The sequence below is a fragment of the Falco rusticolus genome, chromosome 12, assembly GCF_015220075.1.
Source record: "Falco rusticolus isolate bFalRus1 chromosome 12, bFalRus1.pri, whole genome shotgun sequence".
Lineage (NCBI taxonomy): Eukaryota > Metazoa > Chordata > Aves > Falconiformes > Falconidae > Falco > Falco rusticolus.
The window spans coordinates 22,295,338-22,317,133 of record NC_051198.1 but is presented as its reverse complement, the minus strand read 5'-3'; the positions used below and the strand labels follow the sequence as shown (position 1 = coordinate 22,317,133).

At 40.8% G+C, this 21,796-nt stretch overlaps 1 protein-coding gene across 1 annotated transcript; it reads right to left on the bottom strand.

The window, feature by feature from the left end:
- Window positions 1-11,190: 11,190 nt before the first annotated feature.
- Window positions 11,191-19,179, bottom strand: ATF3 (activating transcription factor 3). Its single transcript, XM_037405938.1, has 4 exons — window positions 19,006-19,179; window positions 14,196-14,439; window positions 13,183-13,290; window positions 11,191-12,276 (listed from the first exon to the last, which is right to left on the bottom strand). The coding sequence occupies exons 2-4, from the start codon at window positions 14,433-14,435 to the stop codon at window positions 12,079-12,081; spliced, it is 546 nt and encodes a 181-aa protein (XP_037261835.1). The 5' UTR covers window positions 14,436-14,439; window positions 19,006-19,179; the 3' UTR covers window positions 11,191-12,078.
- Window positions 19,180-21,796: the final 2,617 nt, after the last annotated feature.

Below are 21,796 nucleotides of genomic sequence, written 5' to 3'. Positions count from 1 at the left end.
TTTAGCACTTCAAAGAATGGTCCATTGCTTTGTATTTATCTGCTGTTTGGCAGCATAAGAAAGCAACAAATTCATATGTGGTTTCTAAGCAGTGTTTATTATGATGCATACTAAGACAAGTTTAACAATGACTTAAATCATGGTGTAAGTTTCTCATTGTATGTAAATTATTCCTAAAAGAGGAGTACGTGATAAAATGCAGTAACTTGAGCTAATTCAGCACTCGGCAAGCATGCAAAACAAGTGTAATGGAGATGCTTAAGAGGAAGAAGTGTGCAAAGGTAAGCTATGTATTTGGGGAGAACTGTTTAAACTCTCCTGTTCAGTCATTCATGTCACCACAGGCTAGACATTAGGTGCTTTTGGAATAATTGCCATTAATGATGCACTCAGCCTCTCTGCAGAAGCTACGAAGTGCATACTGAGTGCAGCAGCACTGGAAAGTGTGGCTGAGTTTGAAGGAACTGGTTATGTACTGGGCTGATCTGGAAGTCTGAGGAACTGCAGGAAAGAGAATCAGAAGTGCTGATGGTTTGTGTTTGAGTAGGGAGGTGGGGGCCCTGAGTAGGAAGGGAGACTAGGATGAGGCTAGGACTGAAAAAGAGCTAGAGAGGGACAACTGTAGTTTTCTAACTTCTGTTACTCTCTACTGTAACACTTCCAAGTTCTGCTCATCCAGAAAGACAGAATGAAAAAGAAATGCTTTATTTCCCTCTTGCTTGGCCTTCAGCGTTCTCTGCCAGAAGAAGTTTTGTGACACTCTTGGGATGAGAGAGTATTTGGTTTTCAGTTTAAAACTGTAGCTTGCCTTCTGAGGAGATTAGATACATATAATTGAAAGCTTGGAGGGAAAAACTTACTGTCACAATGCTTGTTACTGCGGCTGCCACTGCCATCTGTATTTTTGCTTTCTCCCGTAAGGTGGATAATACTGTATTCATTTTACACGCCAGTACATGTTACATTTGTGCAGGTTGCTCTCCCCACCACCTATCTCTGAATGGTTTATATTACCTGTAAGCTGATTCTCATCTTACATACTCTGAAGAATAACCGCTAAAGTCAATGATTTGCTTTTCTTAGGCACCAGGATTATAGTTTGTACCACTGTTTAGTCATGTTAAATCTGACCCATAAAGTTTTGGAGATGCACATGCCTACCCTGCTTCTGAATTTAGCTCACTGCACTCTTACTAAGTAAAAGTCTGGAAGGGACAAGAAGAGACCTCCCTCTGAAATTTAATCCAGATCACACGTGTGGTACAATACAGAACAAGAACCACAGAGTCTGCTGCCAGTCCTAGATCTTATAAAAACTAAATGCACCAATAATCACTGATGTTATTTTTAAATGTTTAACATGACTCTCGAAGGCACATACACATTTAACATCTGTATCTTTTAAAAGTGTTATTTATTCTAATATATCACAGCTCTGGCAGTAATATTGTGCTAATTGCTCAGAACAGGCTGAACTTTTGGGGATTATAAATCTAAGTATGACATTTACTGTGCTTTTCTTTTTCTTTTCTTTCTTTTTTTTTTTTTTTTTTAATTTGTACATACTGAATAGTCAACTAACCTGACATCATTGGGAGCTCAGGCTGGTTGATGACTGTCCACTGCACTCCACAAGTGTGGATTTATTACCATGAGTCAGAGAAGTAGAATTACCTTTTCATGAGGCTGGAGTGATCTGTCTTTCCATATAGGATGCTACTATGGTAATGTTGCTTGTGTTACTAGGGTGACCTAAAAACATTAACTGAGTGTTTTACACAGAATTAATTTTAAAGGAAACTGGGCATTACCTTCTGTTTTCTTACTAATGCATATGCTTATCCATACTTAGAAATACTCTTTAGTGCTTGAATTTTAGTTCAAGAACTAAAGCACCTTAATGGTGCTTAAATCCCCGAAAGGATTTAAGCATCATTAAGGCCACCATGACTTCAGCTCTCTGCTGCCTAACCCTAAATTTCTGTTCAGCTGGGCATGCGCAAACATCAGGATTCATCATCTGCATCTTCATTCTGTGTGGTTGCACAGACCCATAGTTCTAGCAATGTGCTCTGAGTGGGAATTTGCCTGCCTGTCTGACCATCAGGATCTAACATGGTGTTCATTCTTTTTGATTGCACACACATTTCACAGATTCATAGAATGGTTTGGATTGGAAGGGACCTTAATGACCATCTAGTTCCAACCCCCCTGCCATGGGCAAGGACACCTTCCACTAGATGAGGTTGCTCAAAGCCCCGTCCAACCTGGCCTTGAACACTTCCATGGAGGGTCACGGAGCTGTGCCATGGGAGCTATGTGTGTATTTAGAAGGCTTACTTAAGGAATTCACACTCAAATGGTTGTTCCATGATGACTATGTACATGGCACATGGCAGAGGCTGGGCTGTGGACGTTGAAATCTCTCTTTAAAACCACAAGGTTCTTTATCAATGCCAGCAGGTTTTTTGGTAGCATGTCTTGTCCAGTCCTTGTGACATTCACATCCTTCTTTTGTTTGCATGCACAGGAGTAGTACACTAATGCTTTACTACTTAAGGAGCAGTCTGGAATGCCAGACATAACTGGATAGCCTCTCAGCAGCTAGGACACCGATTATGTGTCTGTGAGCAGCAGAACTGGAGGCTTGGCAAAGAGAATAGGATCTTATATTACATTCAGTGTCCATGAATGTTCAGAGTGAAGGGATATGTTATGAAATAATTTAATTTTTTTCTACTTCTGCTTGTGACAGGTCAGCTTTTGAAGGGAATCCAGTTTCCAGGATATAATAATTGCATTGCTGTTTTTGAGCTAGTAGTGTCCAGAATGAGCTTCTCTGTGCTTTAGGAAATTGCCACTAAACAACTCTTCCAACAATCATGAATGGTGGTAGGGCACTGTGTAAGCAATTTGGATCATGAGACGATTAAATGCATCTTGAAATGCCTGAAACAAATAAAATGCTCCAAATGTCTTTCAATAATGGCACTGTATTTTTAGGAAGAGATAGAAAATGGTGCTTTGACCATGTTCTATGTCCTTCTTCTCTGATGCACTTATTCCTGTAAGTGGAAAGTATCATTGTTAGTCTGGAATTTAAATATGTGCCATAGTCATTAGACTGGAGTTTCTAGGGGAGAGAAAGATGAGTAACCAAAAAAAGAGGTTAATTCAACCTGCCGTCCTACCTAGCCTCTTACCATTTCCTTTACAATCACGCAAATTTCTTATATGCTCTTTTTGTTGCACAAGTGCCACTCAGACATGGCCTTGGGTATATTGATGCCTTAGGCAAATGTAGGATTTTACCTGCTCTCTCCCATGTCCCTCTGTCTCAGAAAACACTTGTCCTTTAAGTTAGTTCTTTCTCCCAGTGAGCTTTTTGAGGATTGATACTCATCTGTCTGAAATAAATGCCTTTGGTTCCCAGATGCACCCTGGGAATGGGTGCCTGCAGCTCACAGAGCCCTAGGTTCAGCGACACAGTAAAAGGAATCTACTGTTCTTACCTCAGGGTAGAAAGGTGATGGCCTGATTGACTGCACGTGGAGGTCTCCTGTATGGAGGTGCTTGAAGTTAAGAGCTGACACTGCTCAGTAGTAATTTTCTGTCTTGTTTTAGAGATGGTGCTAGAAGTAGTTGTCATCTTGTGCTAGCTGCTTCTGCTGCTGTGGTCACAGTGTCCAGGAGGACCTGAGAAGCTAGAACTGCTTTGGAGAAAAGATAACATTCTTTTGTTCAGTATATTGTTACCTTTCTCTTATCTGTGGTTTCTGCCAAAGTGACCGATTCTGGCCTGAGCAAGATTATTATATTCCCTCTCAAATGTTTTTACAGAATTTTTGCATGTGCTGAAGAGGATTTGGACATGTCTTGCAAAAAAAGACATCAGCTCTCACACTGACTGAAATCATTACCAATCAAAGCATTTATTTTCTCAGTTACGCCCATGACACCTTTTGTAATTTAGATATTTATTTACAATATAATTATTAATTATGAGATGCCTTTGTGCTGCACAGACTTCTAGGTTTATTGCAGACCCTTACAAATCTTTTGGAATCCTAGATGTGTGGATGCCTGTTCATTTGAGTTTGTAACTGTGGTTTTCTTCAGTAAATAGCTCATAAATGAGACTATCTGTGAACTTATGTGCATGAGAGTAAGAATCCTGTGTGCATTATGTGTAGATATTTTGTTAAAATATTCTGTGTGTGTTACATACAGAACTGTGCAAGTTACTGCATATGCAGAGAAGGACAATTGTGATATCTTATTTAAAAATACTTGGTCACACAATTAGAAGATATTTCATCATTCATTTGTAAGATAGCAGAGTTGAACTTCTGCTTGCACTCTCAACAATGGCATTTCCTGCTTTTGAATACATATTTGTGCAGTTTAATATTTGCTTTAACTTCCTGTAGAATAGTTTCCCTTCTTTTTAAGGGAACCATTGTGCTGTGTGCTATAAACCAGCTTCATAACATTCTGTTCATTTGAGTAAGAACTTCTAGAAAGATGGGAAGGCTCAGTGCACAGAGGGTAGGAGGGTCAAAAATGCTTTGAAGAAACTGATAACAGTAACAACAGATAAATGTAAACCAGAGTGCTTCTTGCTGCTTTTTGCTAGATGCAGAGGGGCATGGTATTACTTGAAAAGCAGATAATTTTCTCTTTGGTAGTTAATCTCTCTTCTATTAATTTTAAGTAATTTTTTTCCTTTGAACCTAATATTGGTAACCCTTCAGAATTGTCACTGTAACTGGTTTCTCTAGTCATCTTTTCCTCTGTCCGTGGATGGTTTTACTGTCAGTAGGGGAATGTCATATGGCTAAACCCAGACATCCAAAAATCCTGTTTAAAAAAGACCCCACATGCATAAACAAACAAACCAGAATGTTTATTTCTAAACACGAAATGTTGTCTAATGCATTAAACTTGATCTATTTTCTCTTGGTTTCTGAACTTAGTAAACACAAGTAATATTTCTAAGGCTTTCCCTACAGTCGTGAGGAATGAGGATTCCACCCTATCACATGTTTTTCAGACCTGGGGCTTTAAGAATGTGTGATAAAACCCCAGGGATTAGCTACAAGTGTGGGAGTTACAAGCCTGGTGTGATTCAGTTTCAATGGTTGTAGTAGATCAAGAGGGGAAGTTCTCTCCATGCCAGCATCAGAGGGCTATGACTATCCAAGCCAGGAGAGAAAGGATCCCTGTTTTAGCTGATGAAAAGTAGCTGCACTCTGTTCAGCAGAGGGATTTTGTATACTCAGTTTTCCCCAACTATTTTATCTTGTTCTGGTCTCAACTCTTAACCAAGCAATTGTCAATAGATTGAGAATTTTGACTGCAGTACCTGTTTGGATGAAGTCATCCAAGGCACACATGTTCTTCCGTCACAGAAACACGTGCCTTCTGGGTGTCCAGGAAAACTCTGAGCTATTCTAGTTCTACGTGTGGTAATTCTGCATATAAAATAAATCCTTTGGAGTCAAGTAAATAGCCAAATGCTATCTTTTCCACTTACATTCCAAAATAGCCTTTAACTCTACTGTAACTTAAATTGTATTTGTTTTCCTCAGAGGATTTTTAAATCTTTTTCGGTATATTTGACCCACAGATCATTTACACCCATGGTGTCACTATTGCTGTTAAAGGCAAGAAGTGTAAAACAAATGAACAAAAAAAAATCCCAAAACACCCAAAAAACCAAACTCAAACAAAAAATCCCCCCAAAACCAACTTAAACTCCTAAATGTATTTCTGGGTTTGAGTGGAGTGCCATTTATTACAGGTGTTTTAAACAATTTTCCTTGAATGTTAGTGGTAATCACATGGCAATAAAACTTACCTTTCTGTTCAGTAGCTTTCTAGTAACTCAGCACAGTTTCGAACAAGTTTTGCAAAGACCCACAAAGACTCAGCCTTCAAAAGTAAGGGATTCTGTTTTTCTTAGGATGAAAGAATGGCACCGCTAGCTTTTTAATTGGGAAACTCTGAAAAGAAAATATTTTGTAAATTATATTACAGTTCGGAAATTAAAATGGCAGATAAAATTCAATGCAAGTAAACACAAGGTAATGCATATAGGGAAAATCAGTCCTGGCATCATATATGAAATGTTGAACATGAGTTTACCATTACTACTCAGGAGGGAGATCTGGGTGTTTATGATAGATAGTTGTACTGCAATAGACTTAATGCTTGGCAGTCATCAAAAATGCGAACCTGATTTCTGGAGTTATTGGTAAGGGGACAGTGAACGTCAAGATGCCGCTGTATTACCCCATGGCTTGACCACACTTTAAAACTGTGTGTAGTTATGGTCCCTTTATCTTAAACTACTGGAAAAGTCAGAAAGACTGGGTAACAGAAATGATCAAGGGTGTAAAATGGCTACCAAAACAAACAAACAAACAAATGATGTGACTGGGTATGCTGGAACTCTTTATCCTGCAAAAGAAACAACACAGCAAAGTATAAAATCATGTGACATGCAGAGGATGGATAGGTGTTCACTCTTCCAATTCAAGAATGAGGGGCTGTCAAGTAGGGTTATGGGGAACAGGGTCAAATGAAAACGAGCAATTTTCTTCTAAGTGCTGATAGCCCTGTGGAACTTGCTGCCAGACGTTACTGCAGATGCTGGTACTGTGAATGAGAAACTGGTCAAATACTTGAGACAAAGATCTATGGAAGGCTACTACCTAAAGAAATCATGTCAAGCTTGTGTGACTCATGAACCAAAAATAGTTGGAGTGTGGGAAAGCACCCAGAGGAAGCATACTTGCCCTGTTCTTATTCTTCCTTGCACAGCTGCTTTTGATCACTGCTGTAGAAAGAGAACTGGGCTGGGAGGACCTTTGGTCTGAACTGGTGGAGCTGTTTAGTTGGGGAATGCAGGCAGCTACTCAACAGACGTGCTGACCTGAGGAGCTGAACGATACCCGAGCTGGCTTTAAATGAGCTACCTCAGATGCCAGTAGCAGCCTGTCCTCTGGCTACACAGAGAGCTCATCCACTCAGTGGCATCAATTAGCCATTGCTGAGTTTCTTGCTGTCATCGCTGGGATGTTCCCAGTACTAAGCTTATATAAAAATATTGCTATGCTACCCTGCTATTTGCTGTGTGGGCATACCCATTGTCTAAGTGGGCATGGTGGTGCACCACTTATGTTGGCAGAATCTACAAATATGAAGTGGCTAAATTCTCAAATGCAGAAAAAAAGGATTCCAGCTTTAACTCTGTTTGTTTCTATTTTCTATTTATTCATTTCACAGGTCTGATAATTCTTCTGAGTGTCAGCTCTAGTACACTTAGCTTGGGGTCTGAAAATGATTAGAGTTGGTTGGTTTTGGGGTTTTCTTTTTTGGTTCATGCATCGCTGCCACCAACAGTAAAGATATGCAGCCAGAACTGATGCTGAATCAATAATACTCCAGTGTATTCTCTTAATTGTGATGGCTTTGAAGATCTAATAGCACTGAAAATTAGTAAATAACTATTTTTATCACTGAAGTCAGCAGTTCTGACTCAGGGTTTCCACTAGGGAAATGAACCTTAAATAACAGTATTTTTTAAAAATATAGTCACTCTTTATCTTAACTTTAAAAAGGAATGATGTCTATTATAAAAATGAAAATATTATATTGGTGTCATTACAAACTAATGAAGAATGTTACTAAGTACTTACGTCAATTAATATTCTTGCTCATTTTCATCATGTGATTCTCAGGGTCTCCAGCTGGGGGCACTGGGCAAACACAGAAACATGGCACTGGCCCGCACGAATGAGACTTGCACCTAGTCCAGTACTCTGCTGAAGGTGGGGCAGGGAATCCAACAAAAAAAGGATGTGAGATACAGTTGTCGTTCTGGATTTAGGAATTTTTAAAGATGATGCAGATTCCGTTTCCAAAACTCTTTTGCTACTAAGAAACAATTCTACCGTTGTCTTTTCATTACCCATAAATCATCCTGTTTCTTTTGCAAAACTAAGAATCAGTCATTTTAAAACCATCCCCTCACGCAATAACTTCATTTCTAATAGGCCCAGATAGAAAAGTTGTAAATTTAAATTCATTTTCATTAGACATTTCCAGCCTAGCATAAATCATTGCCTCTACCTACCTTCAATATTGCTATTTATTCATTTACATCAAGGGAAGAGCTAACAAAAAGTAGATACTCCTTTATTAATGTACAGTGTAAAGCCCAGCATGATTTAATGTCTGCATGGGCCTGTACACACACAGATTTAGCAAGACTGAAGGAGAAGATCCAATGTATTATTTTGGTCAAGGAATATCAATTATGCTATTAGAAATGTCATAGATACCAATGGTGGTTTCATGGTTTCAACTCATACCATTTAAAGAAAATATAATAAATTATTGGTTCAGGAACTCATAGCCCTAGTGTTAAGGTTCTCTAAACAGGCCAGGAAGATGATTTATAAATTTACCAAATTAAAGTGAATTAGGTATTCAAAAGTAAAATTTGATAGCAGTTATAGGCGAATGCATGAAAGAGTGAAAATATGGATTGGGACTGCACATCTGTAAATGAATGTACTGATAAGGAAAGTAACCGTTCTACACTGCCAAGCTCATAGTAACCTAGATCTTCCTTCCAGCTGATATTTTTAACTAGGTTTTGCAATAGTCGAATGGATTTCCTGGTCCCTGGAGCTCCTGGCCTTCTATCTGACCCCTGTATTGCAAGTTATGACTGCTGCAAAGGACTGAAGCCAAAAGTTTTTGTCCACATCACCGGCTGTCAAAACACAGCAACTTCTGTCTGGGTGTATATACTTAGTTTTGGAAAGGCAGGATAGAACATTTTGTTCATCTTTCCTCATGCTCCTCCATGCACACACCCGCACACACACAGAGGAAAAAAACCCAAAGCTCTAATCATGCTATACTTTAGTATCTTCCATGTAACCATAGAAAGCAATCTATAAATATTAAAGCTTCACAGCAGCAAAAGCATTAAACCCATTAAGCAATCAGAAAGCTGAAATAACTATCAGCTTGTTGGTTGCAAGGTTAGGAAAGGTTCAGGAGTTCTAATGGCCAGTTCTTTAATCTAAGCCCTAGGCCACCAATAAGGAATTAGCCTCAAATTCACAATCAACCTTGTAATAACAAAACTGTTATTACTTTGACAAGCAGTGTACAGTAGCAATTTCACTTTATGTTTATTGTTGTAAACCTATAAAATGTGTTTGCTTTTTAATTTCTCAGTGTTGTTTTAAGAAAATGCAGTTGTTCTTGGACCTTGAAACTTAGAATGAATTAAATGACACATGAATAATATATATTAATTCTTTTTTATTAAAGTATCAAAACAAACTTGAGAATAGAAAACAAACTGCTTTTAATGCATTTTAAGGGTTCTCCTGAATAAAGTATACTTTTAGAAAACTCATGCAACATACTGTCCCTGTCTAGCTGTTTAAACACTTTTCTTGGGCACAGTCAAATGAACTCGAGTACCATCATTTCGAGAGTAGCGTGCAAGAGCACGCATGCACACACACACATACAAAAGCAGTAGAAAGCAGCTATGACTGCACATATAAAGAAATAAAAATAGATTATCTTCTGACAATAGTAGTGGTACCATATTAACATTTGGCATGCTAAGTAAATAACATCAAGCAACAAAAGCATGACGCCTGCGTCACCAGTGATATGGTTAAAAGCAACCATACAAATTCCCTAAGGGAGACACATGAATTCTGTCATTGTATTCTAGTCTCTGTGGTAACACTTTATAACAGTATAGGGGGCAAACAGTTTTGTCTGCTGGCATTTGATGCGCAAGAGGCAAAGCCAAGGTGTACAATACCAAGATGATGCCTTGGTTTTGTATTTCCACATTACAGAAGTCAAATACCAATGAACACCATTTGACAAGTTTATTGTAACGCACTTCATGTATACCTGTTGTCTGATAAACAGCTGGCCCAATTCCCTGTGGAACTTGCCCTCTAAGCCAGAGAAGTTGCAGCAGAGGCTCCATACTTTGCCTACAGAACATGAACAGAACTCTCACTGAAGTCAATGGAAGCTCTTTCTAACACAGAGAAGCATAATGGCTTCTCAGGACAGAATGAGACCAAGTATGTAACCTTTGTAATACATTCACTTTTCAGATACATGAAGTACATATCTTTTAAAACATGATACAGGACATTACAATATATCCAGACCTTAGGAAAATGTACTAAGTAGTTCTGTTGCAGAATATAACAGTCTTATAAGGATCAGGTATGATATCGGATAGACTCATCTGAGACTTGCAGGGTAAGAAGCTTATGGCTGAGGTATCTTTAAGTTGAACCTTTAGAACAAAAACACAACTTCAACACTGCGTAACTGGTGTAAAATACTGTGTACTCTAAGCTCCGTTCTTATTGTTTGCTTTGGTTAAATTGTGACATTGAATAGCTAAGACACCACTGATGGAGGTACAGAATTTTGGAAGGTATAGTGCCTGCACCCAGTCATTCAAGATGCTCAGTGCCTCATCTGTGGAAAAGATGAAGGATAAGTGTTTTCAGCAGTGGTGTCTCAAATACAACTGGTGAAGTTTAGGAATATATAATATTAAACACCAAGAGATAAAAGTAAAAAGACAGCACAACACTTGTGTTTTCAGTTTTATCTTGCTCACAGTATTTATTAACTCTACTCATTAAGATATTAATGATAAATAAGGTTACTATTTTCTTTTACAAAAAATTGTAAGGATATATTTTATAGGATTAAACAATCTGAGAATTTCACAGAAACATCAGAATTTAAACACTCATAGCTCCAACTGTTTTGTCCAGCAGCTCTTTTACCAGTTCAAAAATACCTAAGGTTAGTATTTAATAAAAAATAAAACCAATTATTCACTACATCAAAACTCTTGCTTTCTTTAGAATCTAAGTAACACTTTTGATTGACTGTAGTTGCCACTCAAATGTAAAATAAAGTAGCTGCAGCCATAACTTTTCCCTCTGAATCACCTGGCAAAAGGAATTCTGACCAGGATGGAACAAGTTTTGCCAGGCTCTTACGCCTGTAAGAGCTATATGCATAAGCAGACACACTGAAGTCCATGGAACATCTTCTGTGAGTGAGGGTTAATAGCATGAATTAAGGCTTGTAGGATTAGATCCTAGATTTTTTTTTTTTTTTTAAGTTTTCATGATCCATGAACTTGGGATTCAGTCCTGCAACTCAGGCAAAACCTGTATTGATATCCCTCCATAGTTAATTTCCTGTTTCCAGCGGGTCCAATTCACCAAGTCACCAAGTGGTGGTACAAGCTGCTCTTCAACAATTCAAGGGAAAATTGTAGTCCCCAAAGGATAGTAGGTGGGGTTCCAGCTCATAAAATACAAGCTTAGCTACATGGATATTTTGCAAGAAATATTTCTTTGTCACACCTACTAGACTCTCCAAATTCAGTCTCTGAGATGAGTCATAGAAAAAACCCACACAAGTGTTGTGGAAAAAAAAAAAAAAAAGACAAAGCTTAGTTGGAACTAAAGGCTTTTTGTGTAGTTTGTGTGTTAGGTTAGAATGCAACATTACATATCAATATATTCTGCCAGAAACCATCCTTCTGGAAACTTCAAAACTTTAAAAATACTCTCAGTCTGATTTCCCAACCAGCAACAAGGAAAAGTAGCGTCCATCCAGCACAGCTGTCTGTACCATGGTGCATCATCAGAAGTCATAGTGTTCTAGCACAAACATTGTGAGTGCAGATACTGTATACTAGCAGAGAGCTAAAACTTCTGAAGCTGTTGTCTGTAACTCCTAGGAACAGCAAGTAGACAGGTGCAAAACCTATATTTGAGGCAGAAGGCTCTTCAGTTTGGTTGAGACCACATCTTCCAAGGGAAAGAATCAATGATAACCCAAAATGACTCTTTCCATTTAAGAAAGCAATCTGCCCTTCCTAACGGCTCTTGACTAATAGAATCCTACACATTCTGTCAGATCCTCCATGGATTCTGGTAGTTGTTAAAAACACTATAAATATTCCCATGTTTGCTGTATCACTTAACCTTGTAATGTGCCTTCTTTGATCTGTTGAATAAAAAGATTCCTTTCATCTTCAGGTGTCCTTCCATTTTGTGCCCGAACTATACAAGTGGGCCTGTGAAGGTTTAGCATGTATATCAAATGCTGCTTCTCATTCTTTAGCTCTTCAATCTGGGCTTTTAATTCTGCATTGATAGTTTCCAGCTTTTCTGATTCCTAGTCAAAGGATAGACACAACTATTAGACTGAGTGCTTCAAATAGTTAATCGCAATGTTTATCTAATAGTTGCAGTCTTTTATTAGTGGGAAAGCATATGACTAGCAGAGAAAGAAATCACATGTCCTTAGTGTCCCATAAAGATGAAACTATACATTCACCAGTCAATAAGAGCCTAAACCCCAGACTGACAGTTACCTTTGCTTTTTAGAGAAGTATAATGAGAGTTGAAAAGCCCAATTCAGACTTTTATTCACTTACAATGACAAGTATCCAAAGCATTATTATTATCTTCTGCAAAATTACTCTGAACTTTTGGGGTCAAAAGTTGACCCAAAATTATCTACGTTTCTTATTAACTCCCTGAAACATCATGTCACATATCTGTAAACCCATGTTAAGCTAACAATGTAAGGACACAGCTTTTTTTTCCTGCCCCTAGATACAGGAATAAAAGACAGGCCTGCTGCTGCTGTAATATAGTTGTACATCATGGCAGAGCGGGTGCAGACCTGACTAGGGCTTTAGGACAGAGAATTCAGGGGTAAGGTACTATGCCACTCATTTCATGAAGTCGTCAGAAATCACTTGTCGGTGTTTGTAGGCTCTTGGCCTCCACAATGCCTATTATATGAAATGAGGCTTTACTTCTTTTTGTGTTCAGTACATATTCAAATTAATATTATCCCCATAGACAAGATCAGTCACTGAAACAGTAATCTTTCGCTCCTACCATGCTTTCACTTTATGCCAGTTTTAACATATAGCGTGTTCATTTTTTTTATATATAACTAATGTTTTGAAGGGTTTACAGAGTTCTGGGTGACATCTTTCTCTATTTCCTACTATGCTGTTTCGATCCTGGCAGGATGACAGATTAAGAACAATTCAAGCCAGCCACTTACTTTCTGCAAACATTCTGTTTTTTCCTTCTTTTTGTTTCGGCACTTTGCAGCAGCAATTTTGTTCCTTTCCCTTCTTCGCTTTTTTCTCTCATCCTCTTCAGGAGAAAACTATCTCATAAAAACAGATACATACAATGCATAAGACATTGTAAATATGCGACCTGATTTTGATAACTTCTGCATTTTTAAAAGCAGCATGGGTAGTGTTGTCAGTGCTCACATCACAAGTTACATAATGTTATTCTGACCTTGCTTACCATACAGTAAAATGGTAGTAACTCCATTAGAATTGTCAATAAAAACCTGACTGGAGTTTGGATGGATGTAATCCATGTGATGGCTCATTTTAGATCAATGGTACTCAAAAACTTGCCAAGTGTCTCCCCAGACTGACTCCACACCTCCATTTCCCAAGGAAAAGAAGGAGCAAGGGACACGGGGGGCAGAGTGGAGGATGCTTCATGAGGCAGTGAGAGCGCAGAGGAGTAAGGGCAGCACCAAAAAGGGGATATTAACCACTCGTTCAGGCTTTGCTTTGTTTCCTGTGGAGGCTCAGACCAAGGTGCAGCTATTTCCCTAACTTAAGCTGTTTCTCCACTTCATAAGGGAAATGTTTTTGATGGAGGCTATAATCTTAAAGTAAAAGCCTAGTGTGGACACAGTAGCCCACACGGGTCCTACTGGACTGTCCTCAGTGAAATAAAATTTCAGAAGTGACTTATTCCAAGTTCAGCCACAAGCAGGCAGGGAAACCAGATTAGCGCTTGCTCTGATCACTGGAAAACATTGTCCACAGACCATAATAAAAAATAAAATATCTAACTATAAGCCTCAATGGAAATGAGAAATACCAGAGGATTTCCCAGAAGCACTTAACAGAAAGCCAAGCAGCAGGCCTAAAGGATCAGTACAGTGGAGAGAGTTGTCTGTAGCTGACATAATTACTGGTCTTGTGATGAAACTTTATTAGAGAATTAATCATTCACACTGAAATGCTATATAAAAAGCCATACCTCTGTTTTCATGATTGATGTTTCAATTGGTCTTTCAGAAACTGTAACTGTGTCCAATGTAGAAGACATCCTGTGGGACTGACGCTTATTCTGAATGGCAAACCTCAGTTCCTCTTTCACCAGTGGGGTTAAATTTGTGAAATCATCAAACCCCAGTGACCCTGCAGGGGACAAAGTGGGAACAATTGCCGAGGCGCTGACTTCTAATGCAGATACCTGGCCTGAGTGTTGGACCATCATTTTGCTGAAAGGTAAAAAGAGATAATAATAATAATCTTTCAACAGCTTTAGAAAGGCAAATAATATCTCCTAGAGGTATATTTCATACTGTGAATACTACTGTATTTCTTGCACTGCTTCAGTTCCCATTCCCCATCTACCCCAATCTCTCACTAGAGACAAGCAGTTAAGAAATTGGTCTCTAGTAAAAACTTCTACTTCATGTTAACTTAAAGTTAGTATTTAAAAATAATAATAGTATTAGCACATCACATTTTCAATATTAAGATTCAGAAAGGCCTAGAAAAAAGTTGTGTGTATGTATGTATACTGACATTTTAAACAGACAATGTGTGGCAAATGAGAATTGAGTGAGTAGGAAGAGAAAGATAATAAGGAACAAAAATCAGAAAGCAAAGAAATATTTTATTATTTAAAGCACAAAAGGTGCTTAAGAGCATCTCCATCCTCAGAGCTATACCACCACAGATTCCATCTTCAAATGGATAGAGCATACCTTTATCTCAGCTATATTTAGGTAAAGCTCAACAAGTTCTACTAGAAGCTGAAGTCTGCTAACCAAAACAGGATCTGTCACAAAATTATCATGGTCAGTTTTACGAGGAGTTGCAGATCTGGTTACAAACTGCTGAAAACCGGTGAACAATAAGAGCTGGCAGAAAGAACGAAGTCTGTACATGCTCTGGGGCTTCAAAGCACAGGCTGAGTTGGAGGGATTGAGTCATGAAAAACGTGAAGCCATTTGTTTCATTACTTTTCTCTTGTAAAACCTGAAACTCTCTTCATGTGCCCTAAACGCAAGGTTTGAAATTCTTAAATATTTATGGTCAGATCTTCTGCTGACACAAAACAGTGTGCCTGAAGAGACTTCAGGCGAATTATGCAAATGGACACCCCATGGAGGAATCTAATTTCTAGTAGCTTTCCTAAGAAAATGAACCTGCCCAACAGTGCTCTCTACTTTCCTCTTTTTATTAATTCTTGTGAATTTTTTAGCCAATTTTTGAGGGAGAGAGGCCCCCTATGTGCTTTGTGAAAATTTCTGACCCCACTGAGGGAGAGAGAGGCAAACTCAGCAACCATCCATCCAAACATCCTGGGCAACCTAGCTAGCTGATGCACACAGCTCCACACAACACAAACCACCTCTCACTGACAAGTGAGATAAGAGATCTGGAAGAAAGCAGAGCACTTTTTGTGCATGGCTCAAGGGACAAAAGGTGCAAATCCATTAGAAAACAGATTGTATTTCTTCCGTTATTCATAAAGTGACTTGAGTTAAATTGGATTTTACCACATTGGTTTTCCAGCTTGCTTTGGTGTATAGGTTTTGGTGGTTTTTGGTAGCTGTATGGATAATTACAGTGTTATCTACTCTTGATTAGAACTGTAATAATTATAGCAAAGTCAATTATAATTAACTTAGTGCAGGTAAGCAAATAGTTGCCTCAGGGTAGCAGTGTGGGTAAGTTAAATTTCCACATGGTCAACCCAGAAGTGCACAGTTCCTTGTACACTACTTCTGTAACCCAGCAAGAAATGTTTGGGGTCATATGACTTCACAAGATGATAGATTTTGCTCAGAGATATCTAAAAATACACTGTAAATCCACATTGGTGCAAATGAGCAAGGTAAATATAAAAATTAGAGGGCAGTGAATTGCCAGTTGGTAGAAAATACCATGTCCAGCTGCAGAGTCTTCCTCAATTCTTCCTCACTCAGTCACCACCAAAGAGACGAACATTTCCCACAGTCTGGGGGTGAAATCCTGAACCCACTGAAATCAAGAGGACTTCTTCTGTTGACCTCAATGGGGCCAGGATTTCACCCATAGTTATTAAAGATGAGGAAATTATTTGGAACAATTTGTTATTCAGAAAGACCTTGGGAAATTTATGTAATTCTCTTCAGAAAGCCCCTGCTCATGAGTCACATTTAAAGTACTGATACGGTTTAATCCTATAATCTCAGAAAGCTAGCAGTTACTCTTTTCCAACAAGTCAGAAACAGCCCTATAATTTCCAGCTGAAGTCCTCCCAGCATTATTTACCATTTAGCGACATTCAACCATTCAACTCATTTAAATAGGCTAATTCCAGATGACACCAAGCCCCTCACTGCTAGCAGAAATTTCAGCTATTTTCACTGAATCAGTCTCCCTGGCTGCCAGCGATAGCTTGATTCAACAAATTCTGTATAATTCAATCAAACAAGAGTCTTAAATTAACAGCAAAACTGTTTTTCCAGCCTACAAAATAATTAATTGAGTTAATGATTTTCAAGCTCTGGTGGTTTATTCAATTATTTTTCAGTTTAGGTGAACTTTTAATTGAGGTCAGCAGCAGCACCAGAGAAAACCAAGAATGTTTGTGCCTGAGAAATTGTGTTAATTGTGGATTTCTACTAGTCTAATAAGTGTACCAACAAAACCCTACTATAATGTCTTCAGGTACTCTCACCCATCTGTCACTAATGTACAAAAGAAAAAAAAAAAAAAGAAAAAGAAAAGAAAAAAGTGGTAGAGTGCCCACAGGGAGGGGGAAGCACAGAGGGGGAAGTGTCCTTGACCGTAGAAACTTGCTTGCTTCCCTGCCTGAACAGCTCACTGACCTTCCAGACATCCTGAAAGGCATCTCTATTTACTCAGACTTTAGGGAAGGAAGGGCCTACCAGGGGGCTGGGGCTCGTCTAAGGATTTCTGCCATGAGCAGAGTCCCATTTTGCACAGCTGTTTGCCACTGGTTTGCTTTCCTGGGGTCAGGCTTCTGGACAGTGTCTAGTAGGGTAGGCTTCCAGTCTGCCACTGGGATCGTCAGGAGTCATCATGATACAAATAACAGAAATAACCAGCCTTATGTCAATGTTACTCAGTAACCTGAATAGAATCCCTTTTCATAACAACAAGGTAGATGTTTTCCAATTTCCGGGGAACCAATCTGCTTTTGGAAACATTTTACAAGAAGGAAACCCAGATTTTGCTATTTAAAAAAAATGCAACAAATTGCCTTCCCTTTTTCCTAATTTTTGTACAAATTATACCTCTGTCTATAAACCATCAATAACACTATCTCATCTTCTCTGGGTTTGTCAAAGCTGTAGGAATAAGAATATCAGGGCTTAAAGCGTGGTTACCTCTGAGCCTTTCAGATACAATCTCTGTTTACTTTGTTAGACCATGCACATGGACCTGGGCTCCAGGCTGCTTTGAGTACTTCTGAAGTTACTGACATTGAAGGTGCTGAACATTTCCCAGACGTGCACCATAGAGGCACAGCTTGTCCCCAGTGTGAGTTAATGCTTCATTACTTTAGCCTTAGTTTTGGAGTTCTCCAAAGAGAACAGCTTTTCTATTAATGGTACCCTCCTAATTCAAGTAAATTCAAACAACTTTATTCATTTGTTCTCCCCCTACTTTTTGTTTGTTCTTTTGCTGGTGGTTCTTTCCATCTACAGTGAACTTTTACATCTCAACTGCTCATATTTTAATTTCAGGACACACTTCCCAGCTGTGCATTTTTTATTATTTAAGGGTATTCTTGTTTAATATTAAAATTGAAAGTGACTACTTTCAGTCTTTTCTTTTTTGCTTAACTGTAGATGGCTGACTGTGCCTCTTGGTTTTATTTCTTCACATGAATTCCTTTTCCTCTGGTGCTGATGCAATAAACCCCGATAACCATTGAGGTTAATCTTAAACAGCATTAAGAGCAATTACAGTTCACAACCTCTGTGCACGCTGGTTGACCTTAAGCTTTCTGCCATCCCACATCATTCCTGAACCATTTTCTGCTGCCCTCCAGCTTCTCAAACGGTGCTACTAGGAGGAAAATCGATTTCCAACAGGAAACCCGTTCTCTGAAACAAGTTTGCTGTTGTGTCACGCCTGACTCGATTAGGCAACAGTTTAGCAACCGATCTTCTTCATGTCAGGACACGGCGACAGAAAGGAAAGTGAATGTCGCTGGCTCACACCGAGAGCTCGCACTCGCGCTGTGTGGGTGTATGTATCTATAGACCTGAGATAACACCGCTGGCGGCAGCGCGGGTCACCCACCGCCTGGGCAGTCCCGCCCCAGCTGCTCAGCCCCCGCCGACCCGCCGGGGTCGCGGTGCCGCCGCGGCTCCTGCACCGCCCGGCGGGGACGCGCCGCGCTCCGGCATCCCCGCGGCCCCGGGGCCGGGCCGTCCCTCCGCCGAGGCCGCCACCGCGCGGTGCCGAGCGGCGCTGCCGGCCCGGGGAGAGCCGGGGCTCGGCGGGCTCCCTCCCGCCGCTCACATCTGGCGGCAGCCCGGGCAGGGGGTTCCCCCGGTGCGAGCGCCGGCAGGGAGCCGCCACCGGCGGGCGAGAGCTCCGGCGGAGGCTCGGCGGGGCCGAGGGCTCTCCCGGGGCTCGGGGGAGACGGCGCACCGCCGCACCCGACTTCGCTCCGGCGGCGGAACTTTTCCCGGCCGCGGCCCGCGGCACCCCCGGCGGGCATCTCCCCTCGGCGGGACAGCCTCCCGCGGGGCTCAGCCCCTCGCCCCGCCGGCACCCAGGGTCTCGGCGTCTCCCCTCCCGCTGCCACCTACCTTCCTCCCGCTGCTGCTGCTGTTGTCCCGGCCGGAGGGAAGGGGCTCCGCGCCCGTCCCGCAGCGCTGCCGTCCCGGTGGCCGTCCCCTCTCCTCCGCTGCCTCCTCCGGGAGAGCAGCTCCCGCCGCTCCCCGCTCCTCTGCCTCTCGCCTCGGTTGCATCACCCCCCTTATATAGCCGAGCAGGCAGCGCTGGTATTTACTCTGGCGGCGAGTCCCGGGCTGATGTCATGCTATTAATAGCCTCCCCGAAAGAGAGGGAGGAGGGAAGCGGAGCCCGCGGCGGTGATGCAAGGCTTCCCCGCCGGCACGGCACGGCACGGCGCGGCGCGGCGCGGCACTGCTCGCTCGGCTCGGCTCGGCACGGCACGGCATGGCACGGCACGGAGCGGAGCGGACCCAGCCGTGCCGGGCGGCATCGCGGGTCCCCCCACCGAGGAGCATCCATCAGCACTCGGACAGACCCCGTCCTCGTTCCCTCTTTCCTTTCCCCCTCCTTTTTTTTTTTTTTAAATTAAGGCTCCGGAGGTTTCTTTCTCTCAGCCTTTTTGCTACTGAGAATAAATCAAAGTCCCTCTCACGACACAAAAAAAAAAGGGGGGGGGTGAAAAAAGAAAAAGAAAAGTAGAGATTGCATAGTTTTCTAAAGAACTTAAAAGTGTGATCTTACTCTACAGGAAAAAATTGTTTAACGTCCCCCTCCACTCCCGTCCGTCCCCCTCCTCCTCCCCCCGCCCTGCGCTGCTTTAGATGACAGCTAAAAGTTCTTTTTAAATGAAGAGAAAGGCTTCAGTTTTTACTCTGAGGAGGAAAGACCCGTTTAATGAAATGATAGAAAGCTAAAAATAATGCGGATTTTTTTTTTAAACTTTTCTTCAAACACAACAGCGCACAATTTCCTTACGATTTCAGGGAAAACCAGAGAGTTCCTACAGGAGAGAGGGAAATATGGTGGTGGCTGTAGTGAAGGGGGTTTTGTTTAGTTCTTTTTTTGTTTCTGTATCTTCCTGGTTTGTTAAGCGACAGAAATTGCCTTCTAACAGCCCCCAAAGTGTTAGAAAATAAAATGTGTCAAAAAAGCATTTACCCAGGAGAGACACAGAAGGCTTACAAAGAGAGATGTACAGTGTTATCCAGTATGATAATATTCCATATGCAATACATACAAACTTGTCACTAAGACAGTCTTCAGGTCTCTGTACTAGGCAAGGAAAGATCAGGACATTTCATGCCTGAGGGTATTCTAACCAAACCAATATAAAATGTACACCCTGGTCAAGTGCTCCAACTGGTTAATTGATTTCATAATGTCCAATGTGGCTGAATTTTGATGGTAGGTGATATCTCTCAGGTGGTATGTTCTGGGATATATTAATTGCTTGGAGCATTTTGTCAAGGATCTCAATTTCTAAGACTTGTTTGAAAGTCCCTCTGTGTCTCTCCTCTCTGTGCATGTGGTTGCCTGGGTATATGTGTATATGCATAAATGTACACATTGGCCACACAGACAGGAGTAGTAATCTTAGCGTTTTAAATGTCCCAGTGCTAGCATCCACTTTGCATACCTAACACTCCTTTTTTTTTACATTTAATTAACAATCTGGTGGGGAAAAGGAAGAATCTGGAGTAGGGACGTGGGCTTTCCTCCTGTGGAAGGTGCGGTGGCTCCCTGTTCTCGAACAATGCAGTGCACTTTGCAGAGGGCAGGAGTGAGCTCCTCTGACCTACCTGGCAGCTCTCTGTTTACAGCTCATGCAAGCTGCAAGCTTTTCTTGTTCACTCACCTATAGATAAATCATTCTCAGCTCTTTCAAAACATGTTTATTGCCTTATCTTTATTAATCTAGGTAAATCAATGTCAAGTATAATGCCAAGCAAAAACTTTGCTCTTCAGAAAGGTCTAGAGCAAGCTTTACATTTCAGCTCAGTGCAGCCTGTGAAGTTCTTTTTACTTCAGAGGCATAATTTTATAATTCATGCTGTGTTCAAGAACAGCTGGCATCGTTTTCCTCAAGCCTAGAAGGAAAAAAATCCCTCTCAAGCAGAGGCCAAATGTGGAAAATTTCTTTCCAAAAGATAATTGGTTGGGAAGTCCTGAGCATGAAGTTATTGTGGAAACATGTTAGCAACATCAGTTTTAGTGGCTATGAACAGGTGCCTGCTGTAATTCTGACAGAGATTTAGCAACTGTGCATCCTTATTTAGCTAGCTGTACCAGAAGTGGGAATTTATTTAACATATTTTCAGCTAAGCAGAGCAATGTCACAGAATAATGAAGGGCGATAAAAAGCAGCTCCCTCCCTTAATGTGGGCAGAAGCACCTTGGAAATCCAAGTGTTATTATCCTGTTGTTAAGAGTCACTGGCATCTACTCAACAGTCACAACACTTTACCAAGTAGGCAGATGATTATTTTGTTTTGAAATCATACTATATTATACAAAACTAAAGCCAAGAGATTTGTTTGCTATACAGTGCTGCTTCACCACTGCTGGTACTATTATTGCCCATAAGCAACAGCCAGTACTAAAAACTGACAGCAAGCCAGTTGCGTTCATTCTTGAACTACTCCTGAAGTGAGCCAGCTCCTCCCTGCAAAGCAAACAGAGAGACTGTTCCTGTGCACATTTAAGATTAGGCCACTGAAACATGTTCTGGCTTGAAATTCTTCAGTGAAAAAAGAAAATGAAACCACAGTGAAAAAGAAACCCAGTTCCACTGTGCAGCATAGGTTTCATCCTATTGCCCTTTAAAACCAAAGCTAACTTGAGCTCAGTAAAGACACAGGATCA

What these genes read in the sequence shown, in the direction of transcription:
- ATF3 (XM_037405938.1), bottom strand. Translation starts at nt 14,435, where the DNA reads ATGATGGTCCAACACTCAGGCCAGGTATCTGCATTAGAAGTCAGCGCC. An exon ending in CATCAATCATGAAAACAGAG is followed by an intron (nt 13,291 to 14,195) that starts GTATGGCTTTTT and finishes TTTATGAGATAG; the next exon opens with TTTTCTCCTGAAGAGGATGA. An exon ending in AAACAGAATGTTTGCAGAAA is followed by an intron (nt 12,277 to 13,182) that starts GTAAGTGGCTGG and finishes TCCTTTGACTAG; the next exon opens with GAATCAGAAAAGCTGGAAAC.